This window comes from Physeter macrocephalus, chromosome 20 (assembly GCF_002837175.3).
Source record: "Physeter macrocephalus isolate SW-GA chromosome 20, ASM283717v5, whole genome shotgun sequence".
NCBI classification, from domain to species: Eukaryota; Metazoa; Chordata; class Mammalia; order Artiodactyla; family Physeteridae; genus Physeter; species Physeter macrocephalus.
Window position 1 is genome coordinate 55,874,330 of NC_041233.1, and position 15,452 is coordinate 55,889,781.

Below are 15,452 nucleotides of genomic sequence, written 5' to 3' on the forward strand. Positions count from 1 at the left end.
TGGAACCTAGAAAAATGGTACAGATGAACTGGTTTGCAGGGCAGAAATAGAGACACAGATGTACAGAACAAATGTATGGACACCAAGGGGGAAAGTGGAGGGGGGGTGGTGGTGGTGGGGGGGTGAATTGGGAGATTTGGGTTGACATATATACACTACTATGTATAAAATAGATAACTAATAAGAACCTGCTATATAAAAAATAAATTCAAAAAAATAAATGAACATATAATGTCAGCATGTAAAAGGTTCTGTGGGAAAAGAAAAAAAAGAAAGAACCAAACCCCCCCAACCAACCCCAGTTAAAAGTGATGCGTCAGGGACAACATAGAAGAGACTCTTGCACTGGGAGAGAGGCTGGAGTTAATGATTTCTAAGACCCCGATCATCCTTCAAGACTGTAGGATTTTATTTCTTCAGTCTTGAGGCTGGGTAAGTACAGGGCTTGCAGGCCTGTGGTGTGCAGCCCAACACGGAGTGTTCCTGATTTGCTGACTTAACAAGATTTACAGGATAGTGCCATGTACCTACACTCCGGGGGCTCCAGTTTCTAAGCCTCAGAGTGGTCCCCAGGCTGAGGTGTTGGGTGTCCCCACCTCCAGCCCAGAAGCCTCCCACTTTAAGATGGCCCTATGACTCGTAGTCATTTAGCTATTTTGAGCCTCAGCCTCATGTAAGGACTGGGTGTGAAGTCTCTCTGGGTTATTTGTGGTAGTTGTGAGGATTAACTAAGATAATGGCTATGAGTTCTCAGTGAACATTGATTCCCAGATTCCAATTACTTCCCACTGTCCTCTGTTCCTTCCAGAATCCTCCAATGTGACATGAGATCTGTCCAAACAAGGCTTCCAGCCACTGTTGGTTGGATATGAGGAATGGAGAGGAGCTCTTACCTTGCCACTAAGGAAACTGTATTTCTAGTATAACTGGATTCTTGGGGAAAGATTTGTGGTTCTACCCTTGAAAGGCAAAGGGGCTGTTGTGCCATTTGCCAACTCAGGAACCATGAGGAGATATATGGTGTCCCATTCCTGGCAGATCCTGAAGAAGGAATTGGTGAGGAGTGTCCCTCTCAGGAAGAGGGAAGAGTGGAAGACTGAACAGACAGGTATTTTGAGGAAGGGAGAGGCAGGTGTGTAGGAGGCGGCCTTGGATGAACGTGGTCACCCAGTACCTTTTGGAGTCACAAAGAGTTCCAGATTAGGCTTCAGAAAGACTGAATTCTGACAGAGAAGGCCATGTAGGCTACTCTGCCCTTGACGCTGAGCGAATCACAGGCTACGCTCTGAGCCCCTGAGAACTGCTCCGTACTCACCCTTCCTGCTTTAGGAGATTCAGAGAGAATAAGGCACAGCAACAGGGTAGAGTAATAGCTTAAACTTATGGACTCTGGACCCAGACTTCTTGGGTTCAAATCCGAGCACCTATTAGTCATGTGACTAATATTAATATCAGGCAAGTTACTTGATTTACTATGCTTGTTTTCTCCTCAGCAAAGGGTGATGATAACATTAGTATCTACCACACTGATTTATTGTTGAGGATTAAGTGAACCGATACATACAAGGGCTTACAATACTGCCTGACAATGGCAAATTGTATTCAGTAAATGCTAATTTTATTAATAAAGCCTCTCCTCATGTTTCCTTTAGATACATAATTTTTAAAGAAAATATCACAGTTACAGGTTAAGTGCCTCACCATCTCACTCCCTTTCTCCTCACTGGTAACCACTTTCCTGAGATTGATGTGTACCTTTCCTACCTATATTTAAAATTTTTATTACATATGTACGTATTCATAAGCAACTACAATATGCAGCACATTTTAAGAAATGGTATCATAAATGGCATCTCATTTCACCTTTCATCCACTCAAAATTATGTATGAGCTTTACCCTCATTGACACACACAGCTCTGGTGCCATGTCCAGTCCTGTGACTGTACTGGATGTGGGGTGTTGATGTACCCCCTACTGATGCACACTTGTGTTTTCATCTCTTCACTGTTACACTGTGCCCTGGTCACTCCCATGGCTCTCTCCAGGTGCACATGTGAGTTTCTCTAACATGCATACATAAAGTGCATATGATTCCTTGATTGTAAAGCACACACATCCTCAGCTTTTCAAAATGTTGCCAAATTGCTCTCCAACATATTTGTACCATATTTCCCATTTCCCCAATCTAAGTGTAAAATAGTATCCTGTTACTTTCATTACATTTCCATTTTTTCTAGTGATGTTCAGAACATTTTCAGTGTTTATAATTGATTTGAGTTTTCGCTCTGAATTACCTGGTCATATGCTTTGTTCATTTTTCTACTGGGTTATCTGTATTTTTCTTTTAATTTGTAGGATTTTAAAAATTAAAATAAAAAATCCCAGATAGTAATCCTGTATAACAGTAATTCTTTATACTTCTGACTAGTAATCCTTTGTCTCTTATATGCATGGCAAATATATTCTTCCAGTCTGGAAAAAAAAAAAAAAAAAGACTGTAGGATTTTATAACAACTCAAAGGCATCCTAAAAAGGGGAAGATCCTGTTAACATAAAAAGAATTATTTTTCAGTATTTTAAGACACCAATTAGTAGACCTCTTGAAGTAAGACTCAAATTCTACTAAATCATCATTTGGAGAGTCCCTTGGACTCCCTGGAAAATGTGATCTATGTTTAAGTGGCTCTAATCGCTTCAATAGACTAAGAGGTACTCCAACTACAGTGGGAGGGACTGGGTTCTAGAATCACCCTGAGTGATGTCAACCCTTCTATGAATCCATGAAGTTCAGTTTCTTAAGTAACATATGAAGATGGCTGGCCTCTGAAGGACAAAACTGTCAAAGGGCTGTGTTATGGTGAGTTCACTAAAGGGAGGCAGATTGCAGGAATACTTTTTAGTTTTTTCTTTGGCAACTGGTAAATCCCACTCTAGCATTCACTTTTTTTTTAACATCTTTATTGGAGTATAATTGCTTTACAATGGTGTGTTAGTTTCTGCTGTATAACAAAGTGAATCAACTATATATATACATATATCCCCATACTTACCCTTCCCCCTCCCCGTGTCCTCAAGTCCATTCTCTACGTCCCAGCATTCACTTTATTTATTTATTTATTTATTTTTTTGTGGTATGCGGGCCTCCCTCTGCTGCGGCCTCTCCCGTTGCGGAGCACAGGCTCCGGACACGCAGGCCCAGGGGCCATGGCTCACAGGCCCAGCCGCTCCGCGGCATGTGGGATCCTCCCAGACCGGGGCGCGAACCCGGTTCCCCTGCATCGGCAGGCGGACGCGCAACCACTGCGCCACCAGGGAAGCCCCCAGCATTCACTTTAAATCGTGGGTTACAACCCATTAGTGGATGACAAAATCAAGTCCATGGGCCTCAATCAGCACTTTCACTTTATTACTTTAGTGAAATAGAATAGAATAGAATAAAATAGAATAGAATAGAATAGAATAGAATAGAATAGAATAGAATAGAATAGAATAGAATAGAATAGAAAACATCAGAATGCATTACACATAGCAAGGGTAAATATTGTTTTGTGAAACTTCCATGTCAGTTAAATGTGTGGGTGAGATATAAATATATTTCTTACCTTGGTCACTCTAAAGAACTCAAGCTTAGGGACAGGGACACAACCATGCAGAAAGAGCAGGGAGACAGACACTATGGAGCAAGATGACAAGTTTTAATGACATAGCTGACACCCACAATCACACTTGGCTCTTCAGACAACTTGATCTTTGGGACTCAACTTTGTACAGAGTAAAGCAACACACAGGAGCACATGAGTGACATGGGCAATACGCCTGCTTCCAGCGAGGGGGCAAGACATCTACATTTCATCATCAAAGCACCTTTTTATTCTTCTCAAATAAAAGCCTTAATTTGCTCTGGCCTCCAAAAGGGCTCTAATCCCAGATCCCCATTTCCTTTCAAGAGATGTTCTCTTCCCATGGGGCCAGCTTAAACAGAAGCCACCTCACCAGAGCAGCTTTTCTGTCCCTCAGTAGTCTCTAATCTAGTTGTGATGTATACAACCAGGTTTGTGCAGGCAGGGAATACACGAGACAGAGGACCGCTTTGGTGGTGCTGGTTTGGGTGGTGTTTCTTCACTGGATTTTGGTGACTGCTTCATGGATGGAGCTGGCCACATAATCTAGGTTTTTGGTGGTTAAGCCACACATGTTGATCCGACCACTTGGCAGCAGATAGATGTGCTTTTCATTGACCAGATACTCAACCTGCTTGGCTGTTGAAAACCAAAAGAGATACATAATCAGAGCAGTAGGAATCCTTTTAAGTAATGGAGGTCCAGAGAGTCCATTACAATGACAATTTCCTTTCTTCCCCCTAACACAGAGAAGCAAAACAATAGGATTTATTTTGTCCACCTGACACAGTGAGAAATATGCTCAACAGATTCTGGAAACTACTCTTATGAGCTAACTTCCTAATCCCCAGAAAGTTTAACATGGTTCTTCCTGATGGGAATTTTAATCTGGGACTACCTCCCAACCAAACCTTGGAGGTTACATTCACCGGGACACCCTATCCACTCAACCAAACCCATAGACTTAAGAACAATCCATTGATATGAAAAACTGGTTAAGAAGTGCTTCGTTTATCTCTTCCTTCACCTGTATTTGTTTAACCCTGAGCACCCAGAGCAACTTCATACTTTGAAACCCTAAGCCCCATTGCGATGGTATTAGGAGGTGGAGCCTTTGGCTGGTAATTAGGTTTAGATGAGGTCATGAGGGTAAGCATGCATGATGGGAGTAGTGATCTTATAAGAGGAGACCAGAGAGCTTGCTCATGCATGAGCTCTCTCTCTCTCTCTCTCTCTCCCCCTCACCTCCTCCCTTCATGTGAGGATACAGCAAGAAGACAGCCACTTGCAAGCTAGGAAGAGAACCCCGACCAGAACCTGTTGATGCTGGCACCCTGATCTCAGACTTCCTAGCCTCCAGAAACGTGAGGAATAAATTTCTGTTGTTTAAGTCACCCAGTCTATGGCATTTTGTTATAGCAGCCCAAGCAGACTAAGACAGTAATAAAATCATAATCATCAGAGGAGCAAACACTAGGTGCCAGGCAGTGTTCTAAGCACTTTATATTAGCTCAGTTAATCTTGATAATAACCTTATCGCCCCAATTTTACAGATGGCATAGATGGAAGTTAATTGACCTTCCCAAGGTCACACAGCTAGTCAGCTGTGAATCTGGAATTTTAAGGTAGGCAGTATAACTCCTGGCTCTGAGCTCTTAGCCAGGATACTATACTGCCTCTGTATGGAAGTGAAAAACCTAGACCCTGTACTCAGTGCTACCTTTGGGGCCCTCCAAACAAAGCCACCTTCACAGTAGCCCTCACCAGCTTTAACTATGTGAATTACAGCCATCCAAGGAGAGAGCACATAACCTCACACATCAGCAGAGCCACGGGCACAGCACCTTGTAAAGCCTATGCCCCAGAGGTAGAGTTGTGGTTACAGGGCTCCCGCCCCGTTTTCTTAAATAGAAATGAAACTTTTCTACTTTTATGGGGAAAGGGAGTATCACAGTTGAGAAGCTAGTAAAAGTTAGGGACTCTTTCCCTAGAAAAAGGCCAATATACGCATACCCAATTTTAAAAATATTTCAGGATGAAAGCCCCTGTTCTGATAGATAAAATGTAGAAAAGGAAGTACCGCAACATGAGAATTGTAGAAACTATGTGGCAGGCACATGGGGTTCAATTCCTTTAACTTTTCTGTATGTTTTTTTCCTAATAAAATTTTTCCTAATAAAATGTCGGGAGGAAAAAAAACAAACGCTGTTTTTAAAAAGGGTAAATAATGCCAAGTTCTAAAAGTATAACTTTATGTTATAAGCCCAGGTCTATTCTCACCATTTTTCAATTCATAATAAAACTAATTTCCTACTCTGGAGAGTGAGACAATATGGATACTTCATGGGAAGACATCCCCACCTTGTGAGCTTTTAGAATATTACTACTCACATGCACCCCAGTGTTCACTGCAGCACTCTTTACAATAGCCAGTCATGGAAGCAACTTAAATGCCCAACAACAGACAAATGGATAAAGATGTGGTACATATATACAATGGAATATTACTCAGCCATAAAAAGGAATGAAATTGGGTCATTTGTAGAGATGTGGGTGGACCTAGAGACTGTCATACAGAGTGAAGTCAGTCAGAAAAAGAAAAACAAATATCGTGTATTAACACATATATATGGAATCTAGAAAAATGGTAGAGATGAACCGGTTTGCAAGGCAGAAATAGAGACTCGGATGTAGAGAACAAACGTATGGACACCAGTGGGGGAAAGTGGCGGGGTGGTGGTGGTGGGATGAATTGGGAGATTGGGATTGACATGTATACACTAATATGTATAAAATAGTTAACTAATAAGAACCTGCTGCATAAAAAAATAAATTAAAAAAAAAAAGAGGGCTTCCCTGGTGGCGCAGTGGTTAAGAATACACCTCCCAATGAACGGGACAAGGGTTCGAGCCCTGGTCCAGGAAGATCCCACATGCCACAGAGCAGCTAAGCCCATGTGCCACAACTACTGAGCCTGTGTTCTAGAGCCTGTGAGCCACAACTACAGAAGCCCGTGTGCCACAACTGCTGAAGCCCGCGTGCCTAGAGCCCGTGCTCTGCAATAAGAGAAGCCACCGCAATGAAAAGCCCGCGCACCGCAACAAAGAGTAGCCCCTGCTCCCAGCAACTAGAGAAAACCTGCATGCAGCAGGGAAGACCCAATGCGGCCAAAATTTAAATAAATGAATAAATAAATAAATTTTTTTTTTAAAAAGAAATGTGGCTAGGGAAAAAAAAGAATATTACTACTAAACACCATTTCCATTACACTTAATATCTTAAAAATTGTATAAGGATGATTTTCCTTAACTAAGTGAACTAATTCCCCATTCCAGAACTGTGAGGACACCAAAGGCTAACTGATCTTTCTGTTTACTTTCTTGTTTAGCCTCATTTTACCCCAAAGTGTTTCAGTGAGTCTGCAATATACAATCTTTACCACCTTTCTTTTGGCTTTTTTCTGAGCCCATTTCAAACAGGCACTCTGATGGCCCTGGTTTATAGTACCTCCCAGTACCTCTGAGGTTCTACTGACTACCCAAAGGCACACATCTGTCCCCTGAGCCACTCAGACACAAGCTCCACAGGGAGGTCGTATCTGCACCACGCAACCAGTGGCTTGGCTTGAGGTGCTCGGGAATTACTTATTAAATGAATGAGTCCTCTATCATCAGACAGGATGGCCAATCTCTGATACACCCTACTGACAGCTGACCAAGATCATGCATGGCTGCCTGCTAGACTGTCAACTGACTTTTAATTCCAACTACCAATCTAAATTCTTATTTATGAAGTGAAAAGAGAATGTTGTAACCTAGGCAATGCTTGGAGACTAGGAAAGACCTGTTAAGAAATTAGGTCCTTCGATAATCATATGTAATATTTATACTTAAGGTTAAGGAAAAAACAAAAGGTGCCTAAGCATTTATAAAAGATGTTTCATAAATCAAGGCTCCAAGGTACAAATCCTGTTACTTCCCAGCTGGCTCTGAGCCACTTCCCAATCCCATAAAAATGAAAATATCTGAGTTATGTTCTGGAGGGTAGACCACAACAATGCTCTTCTGAGACCCAAGCGGTTCAGGAGATGGGTGGGACACACTGAGAAAATCTAACTTGTTCTGTTCCAAAGTAATAGCTGACCAAATGGGCAACAGCTAAGGGAGCCAAGCCCAAGAACACTGACAGTGAGCATTCGAGGTGGTGGGGCCACTTACAGTTCAACCCGGTGAAACTGAACATTCCAATCTGCTCCGTGATATGGTTCCAGGTTCCAGGGGTCTTGAGGGCTTCTAATCGTGCCCTGAGCTCAGATCTCATGGTCAGAATGCGGTCAGCCATTGTCTTCACATTACCTGTCCTGGAGTGGACAGCAATATGAATACCAATCCACACAGGAGAGATGGTACACAAAAACATAAAAATTTTTAAAATGTAATTTAATCTGTAAGCTGAAAACATGATCACAACCTGCCTATTATGGTATGTGGAAGCCTGGATGGGTGGATAAGGAGACCAGAGAAATAGACTTACTAGGCAGAAGGAAAGGACTTTATTTACTGATGGAGTTTATGGCTAGTCTTAGGTATACTGGCTGTAATACCACTTATGTTTTAACTCAGGCTTCAGCTAGGTGCTGCTTGAGACAGGATAATATATTTTATCAGATATAATTAAGTAGAGATTGCAGATTTAGCTACTACAAAAAAATTACTGTTTCAAAATAAGACAAAATATATATAAATTAGATAAGAATGAAGAGCCCCAAAATTGTTACACTAACTTGAAGTTAGATATTCTATTCTATCAGAAATTCCTCCCTGTATTTCCCAATTTTAAGGGGAGGAAGCCTGGGTGGTGGGAGAGTGGGGGAAACTCCCATTCACTGAGGGCCTCCTTCCTATGTTCCCAGTGCTCTGGTACACACGTGTGTAAGTGTCAGCCCTATTTTACAGAAATAATAACTGACACTCAAAAGAGGTTCAAGTATTTTTGTCCTGCCTCTGCCAACATAAAAGGAAGAGACAGTTAAATGTAATGGGAGAATCGCTGTTCTGCATCCCCATGCTTCGCCCATCCGGCGTTGAGCCCCTTACCATTCATTAAAAAGCTCAGGGTCAGAGAGGGTATGGGCCACGATTCGTGCTCCCTGAGCAGGGGGATTGGACCACGTAACTCGCACTATCTTCTCCATCTGGGAAAGGACCCGGAGGATGCTATCAGGTTCTTTCGCAACCACGGTCAGATTCCCCACTCGCTCATCTAAAAGGAAGGAGGAGAATCAGCCTTGGGGCTCCGGGGGCGGCGAGGCTGGGGCAGCTGGGCTGTAACTCAGGAGAGCACTCACTGTAGAGCCCGAAGTTCTTGGAGAAGGACTGGGCACAGAAGAGCTCGAACCCTTCAGACACAAAATAGCGAATGGCCCAGGCGTCTTTCTCCAGGTTGCCAGATGCGAAGCCCTGATAGGCTGAGTCAAAGAAGGGGAACAGAAACCGGCGCTGCGAGGAAGGAAAGTGAGTCAGGGCAGGAAATCCTCCTGGAACCAACCTCAGCCACCGGCCTTCCTTCCCCAACTGGTGCCTGGAAGGCATGTCTCACCCTGTCCATTTCTCCTACCTCTTTCCTTTCTGCATCCAACTCCACTTTACATCTGTTTCTCTGTTCACCTAAATACCAACTAACAAATCTAACAACTTCGGTAAACCTTATTTTTTTAAGTATATTGTCCTAGAGTGTCACGATGCTGCTTTGCCAACAGGGCACATCGGATCATGTCACTCCATGACATCAAAGATTTCCAGGGGCTCCCCACTGCCCTCAGAATAAAGTCCAAGGCTTCAGCACAGGACCTGGCCCCCATTTACCCCTCTAGCCTCATCACTCACTCGCCCTCTCCCCTGGAACTCCAGCCCATACCAAGAATTACTTTTACTTCCTCATATGGACCATGACCTCTGCCTTGGACTTTTGATGGTGCTCTTCCCTCTGCAGCAAACATTCCTTCCCTGCCAGCCCCGACCCATCCTCATCCTTCAAGTCTAAACACAGAAACACTTCTTCCAGGAAGGCTTCCTCTGCTACCACCAGCCCTCCCAAAATGCACGCACTCCCCAGAGTCTGGGCTATGTGCCTCCACAGGACCCCATCAACACAGCTATCTCACAGTACGTGGCTGTCTCCCCAAACAGGCTGTATGCTCTGAGGGCGGGACCACCTCTGCTTTGTTCACTATTGTCCCCCTATGGCACCTGGTACACAATAGTTTATCAAGAAGTATTCTTTAAACACATTAATGAAGAATATTATGCACCTTGAGCTAGAAATTCCAGTGTAGGAAGTTATCCCAAAGAAATAATAAAAAGGAGGTTTATTACATATATTGTTCAGAAGAGTAAGAAACCTGGGCACGAAATGGCCATCAACTGATTTAATCAATCTGTAATGTGACATAGCCATGCATGTCATGTATAACTACACTAAAAAAAAAAAAAATGAAAAATGAAAAGAGCCTGATATTCTGTATATCAAAATATTAACAGTGGCTTTCTTTGGGTAATAGAATTTATAGTTAGTACTTATTTTTTTCTTTGGGCTTTTCTCCATTTTTCCAAATTCTTCCGTAAATAGGTACTGCTGTTGAATACATCAAATATTAATACACACTACTTTAAGAGGTGCTCTGAAAAGACAGTTACCTTCATGACAGAGGCAATCTGCTTCCACTGCTCCGGAGTTGGATCAGTCCCAGTCGGGTTGTGTGCACAGGCGTGGAGGACAAAGATGGAGAACTCGGGAGCTTTCTGGGGAGAAGGAAGCTATGTAAGTTCTGACACCAGCAGGGACATGGGGGGCAGAGTCAGGGGCACAGAGGGCAGGTACTCCCTCCTTACGTGCCATTTCAAAAACCACCATCTGGCTTGAGTAGGGTGTCTCAGACTCTCTCACTTATCAACTGATCCAAAGACTTTTCCCGCTCTTTTTGACACCATAGCATTCTGTCTACTTTTTCTTCTAATAACCCACCTCCAGATCATTCAGAAAACCCTGGAGGTCTAGTCCTCTCTTCGCTGCATCCCAATAGTGATAAGACCGAATTTCTTTAAATCCAGCGGCAATAAAGACACCATTATGATTCTCTGCAAGCAAAGGGGAAAAACGTTAAATGTTTTACAGACACAAGGAGGCATGAACAGAAGGGACTCAAGGCAGCTTCCAGGGCCCTCACAGGCTCAACATCCACTGGGTGACATGGAGGTGAGGGGTTAAGATTGAGAGGAATGACTGTGGCCAGTCTAGTCATGCTGACTTACATCCTACTACAGTGGGACCTCCCTCCTCTGGGAAGGCTCAATATACACTAAAACACAAGTTCACCAAGAGTCTTGGGACAAAGTAGTCCCAATCTGAATTTAAGCATCAGGTTACCCATGTACTGCCATAATCCACTGCTCAAGCCATTCTCATGTTAGTTGATCCAGGGCTGGGTTACATTTTCAGTGTAAGCAGTGAGACTCATGAGGATAATTCCTTCCCTGCCAGCCCCAACCCATCCTCATCCTTCAAGTCTAAACACGGAAACCACTTCTTCCAGGGAGGCTTCCTCTACTACCACCAGCTCTCCCAAAACACACGCACTCCCCAGAGTCTGGGCTATGTGCCTCCATAGGACCCCATCAATACAGCTGTCTCACAGTATGAGAATTCCTCTGGCTTCTCTGTTTCTCCTCTCACTACAGCCACAGGACTCACCCCAGGTTGGTGAGGATACATAGACGGGCGTGTCCTTGTTGTTTGTTCCATTGTACCATCGCGCTAAGAACTCAGCTCCAATTCGAAGTGCACCTGTTCCCCCCAAACACTGCACACCTCCTACCTGAAAGAGAAGAAGCAGGGTCACTGGTTATTTAATGGTGAGGTCAGATAATATTAGGGAAAATATGGTAATGATGAGCACTTCCTTAAATGTGTTATCTCTATAAAATGTCATAACTACATGAAAAAGTATTATTTGCCCATGTTTACAAATGAGGAAACTTAGGCTAAGAAGTGAAGCGCCTTGCTCAAAGTTACCAGCTACTCAGCAGAAAGGTCAGGTCTTCTTCACCCAGGAAGTCTGGAAGTCTGACCCCCAAAGGAGTGTCCCTCTGAACACAGAGGTAGAGGACATACCTAGGCCCTAGGACATACCTCGGGCACATTAGAGTGTGTCCTGCAAGGCAAACCCATCCTTTTGCACCCATCCCAAGATCAAAACTGCCCTCCAACAGAAGCCGGTAAAATAATGTTCCGAGCTTGCTATCAACATCAGTCTGCAATGCCCTTTCTCATCGCTATAACAAAGGCTTATTAATCCTTAGAAATGTTCTCAAAGAACAAAGGTGATATGCAAATACTACTCTCCTCTCCTGAAGCTTCCTCTCATCTTAAAATGGCCTCACCTGGGCAATAATAAAAGTCCTACGTTTTATCGTTTACAAAATACCTTCACACACATTCTTGTTTGACCCTCACACAGCCCTGTAAAGTAAGTTCTACATCCCCAGTTTATACATGAGGAAATTGATTCAGAGAAGTGGTTTGCCAAGGGATTCGCAGCTGGTGAGCGGCAGAGCTGGGCATAAATCCAGACCTTCTCACTCTACATCTAGTCACTAGGCCCTACTTCTGTTGTTCTGCCTAAACATCTTTGCTTTTGCCCCTTCACACTTCTAATCAGGTTTTAGCATAACTCTTTTAGTAAAGAAATGTCATTAATTACGTGTTGCTTAATATGTCTAAAGGAGAAAGAAAGAGAAAGATCACGTAAGAATGTCTATCGAAAAGGAAGGACACACACCAATGTAATAACAGCAGCAACCTCTGGGGAGGGGCCTAGGATGTGGGAATAGTGGTCAAAGGGACTTTGACCTAATCTACAAGTTGTTTTTTTAAAAATAAGGAGAACGCATTCATGGGTTATTTGGAAAATATATTTAATGTCTGTAATTTGCTATAAAATAATTCAGTTTTGGCAGGGAGGGTGGGGGAATATACAAGACTGACCAAATACAGATCATTGTTGAAGCTAGCTGATGGATCCATGGGGGTTTGTTCATTACAGTTTTAAGTACTTTTGTATATATTTGAAATTTCCCACAATAAAAAAGTTAAAAAAAAAAATCTTCCTAGATAAAGAAGAAAAGCTTCCAAAATCTTTTTTAAAACAACTAACGTTAACACCAATGCTAAAAGATGACAAAGGGAAAAAAAAGAAAAAAAGAGACCTCTTTCATGAATATTGATACTAACTTCCTAAATATTAATGAACAGTATGAATCCAACAGTGCATTTAAAAATACTCCCCATGGGGCTTCCCTGGTGGCGCAGTGGTTGCGCGTCCGCCTGCCGATGCAGGGGAACCGGGTTCGCGCCCCGGTCTGGGAGGATCCCACGTGCCGCGGAGCGGCTGGGCCCGTGAGCCATGGCCGCTGAGCCTGTGCGTCCAGAGCCTGTGCTCCACAACGGGAGAGGCCACAACAGTGAGAGGCCCGCGTACCGCAAAAAAAAAAAAAAAAAAAATACTCCCTTGGTCAAGTTAGTTATCCCATGAATGCATGACTATTAACAAATATAGGAGTGAGTCAGTTTTCCTGGACCTCTCCCATGTATATGCGTTATTAAACTTTGATTTTCTCCTGTTTTAAAAAAAAGAGAAAAGAAATATAAAATTTGTCATGCTGCTAGATAGAGAAAATGATCACCCAAATGATCATCATAACAGGAGAAAAAAATATAGCTATTTCTGATATAAATGCTTGGTAAAAAAAGAAGCAATGGAGATTTCTTAAAAATAACTAAAAAGAAAAAAAAAAAGATCCAGCCATGATGAGTAAGTCAGCTTCATGATGAACACTGAATCATGAGCAGAAGTCCCCTTTAAGCTAGGAACTAGGCAATGATACCAATTATCATTATTATTACCCACTGCTCTATTTGTATTCAGAGATCTGAGCATCTGTGAAAGAACATCGTCTGAAACGTGAAACAGAAGCAAAGCTGACGTTCAGGGAAACGAGGAACTGAGCACGGCATCCACTGCAGAGAGAAGCAAAGGCAGTGGACTGGGATGGAAAAGGTCAGTGTGTATCATATGTGGTTCTTCAAAGTGGTCTCCCCTGGGCACTGGTCCCTTCCCATTACTTTTTTTTTATTTTAATAAGTATACATTTATTCATTTATTTATTTATTTATTTATTACAGTAGGTCCTTGTTAGTTATCTATTTTAAATATAGCAGTGTGTACCTGTTGCTTCCCATTACTTTAAAGGTTTGGGCTTCACACTGTGATCTACCTGGATTCCTTACGCAAATCTCAACCAAGGTGATGTAACCTTAATGTACATTTATTTTTTATGGATTTGTCATCAGCTAAGCTGAATGTCAACTTTATTATTTCACATTTCAAATACCTCAGCACTTTGTATAGGAATGTTGATACTTCCTATACAAATGAGCAAGGTCTCCCTTAAAGCAGGGTTTTAAGTTATCACGGATATGTGACAGGTGCATGTGGATATCAGTAAAGACATTCCCAAACACAGTTTTTAATTTTTTTTTTTTTTTTTTGCGGTATGCGGGCCTCTCGCTGTTGTGGCCTCTCCCGTTGCGGAGCACAGGCTCCGAACGCGCAGGCTCAGCGGCCATGGCTCACGGGCCCAGCCGCTGCACGGCATGTGGGATTATCCCAGACTGGGGCACAGAACCCGTGTCCTCTGCATCGGCAGGCGGATTCTCAACCACTGCGCCACCAGGGAAGCCCCCAAGCATAGTTTTTATATTTCCTGTGCTCAGCTTTTTTTTTGTTTTGGGGTGTGTTTTTTTTGTTTTAATTAATTTATTCCTTTTTCTTATTAGTCATCCATTTTATACACATCAGTGTATACATGTCAATCCCAATCTCCCGATGCATCCCACCCCCACCCCCACCCACTTTCCCCCCTTGGTGTCCATACGTTTGTTCTGTACATCTGTGTCTCCATTTCTGCCCTGCAAACCAGTTCATCTGTACCATTTTCTAGGTTCCACATATATGCGTTAATACACGATATATGTTTTTCTCTTTCTGACTTTATTCACTCCATATGACAGTCTCTAGGTACATCCACGTCTCTACAAATGATCCAATTTCGTTCCTTTTTATGGCTGAGTAATACTCCATTGTGTATATGTACCACATCGTCTTTATCCATTCGTCCGCTGATGGGCATTTAGGTTGCTTCCATGGCCTGGCTATTGTAAATAGTGCTGCAATGAACATTGGGGTGCATGTGTCTTTTTGAATTATGGTTTTTCTCAGTATATGCTCAATAGTGGGATTGCTGGGTCATATGGTAGTTCTATTTTTAGTTTTTTAAGGACCTCCATACTGTTCTCCATAGTGGCTGTATCAATTTACATTCCCACCAACAGTGAAAGAGGGTTCCCTTTCCCCCACACCCTCTCCAGCATTTGTTGTTTGTAGATTTTCTGATGATGCCCATTCTAACTGGTGTGAGGCGATACCTCATAGTTTTGATTTGCATTCCTCCAATAATGAGTGACGTTGAGCAGCTTTTCATGTGACTCTTGGCCATCTGTATGTCTTCTTTGGAGAAATGCCTATTTAGGCCTTCTGCCCACTTTTGGATTGGGTTGTTTGTTTTTTTAATATTGAGCTGCATGAGCTGTTTATATATTTTGGAGATTAATCCTCTGTCCGATGATTCATTTGCAAATATTTTCTCCCATTCTGAGGGTTGTCTTTTCGTCTTGTTTATGGTTTCCTTTGCTGTGCAAAAGCTTTTAAGTTTCA

The 15,452-nt window shown here is 42.7% G+C and overlaps 1 protein-coding gene across 2 annotated transcripts in view; it reads right to left on the minus strand.

Moving 5' to 3' along the window:
* Nucleotides 1–2,345: 2,345 nt before the first annotated feature.
* The window catches only part of GOT1 (glutamic-oxaloacetic transaminase 1), a 29,804-nt gene continuing 16,697 nt past the window's right edge, over nucleotides 2,346–15,452 (minus strand). The window contains exons 3-9 of one of the 2 annotated variants that reach the window (XM_024121556.3): nucleotides 11,372–11,495; nucleotides 10,646–10,758; nucleotides 10,318–10,422; nucleotides 8,970–9,120; nucleotides 8,719–8,884; nucleotides 7,840–7,982; nucleotides 2,346–2,473 (exon numbers count right to left, since the gene is read on the minus strand). In XM_024121556.3, the coding sequence (XP_023977324.1) occupies nucleotides 2,361–2,473; nucleotides 7,840–7,982; nucleotides 8,719–8,884; nucleotides 8,970–9,120; nucleotides 10,318–10,422; nucleotides 10,646–10,758; nucleotides 11,372–11,495 (915 nt within the window). In that variant the 3' untranslated portion in view covers nucleotides 2,346–2,360. Of the gene's footprint in view, nucleotides 2,474–3,532; nucleotides 4,261–7,839; nucleotides 7,983–8,718; nucleotides 8,885–8,969; nucleotides 9,121–10,317; nucleotides 10,423–10,645; nucleotides 10,759–11,371; nucleotides 11,496–15,452 lie in introns of those variants that run through there. The other variant, XM_007118036.2, reaches the window with a different exon arrangement.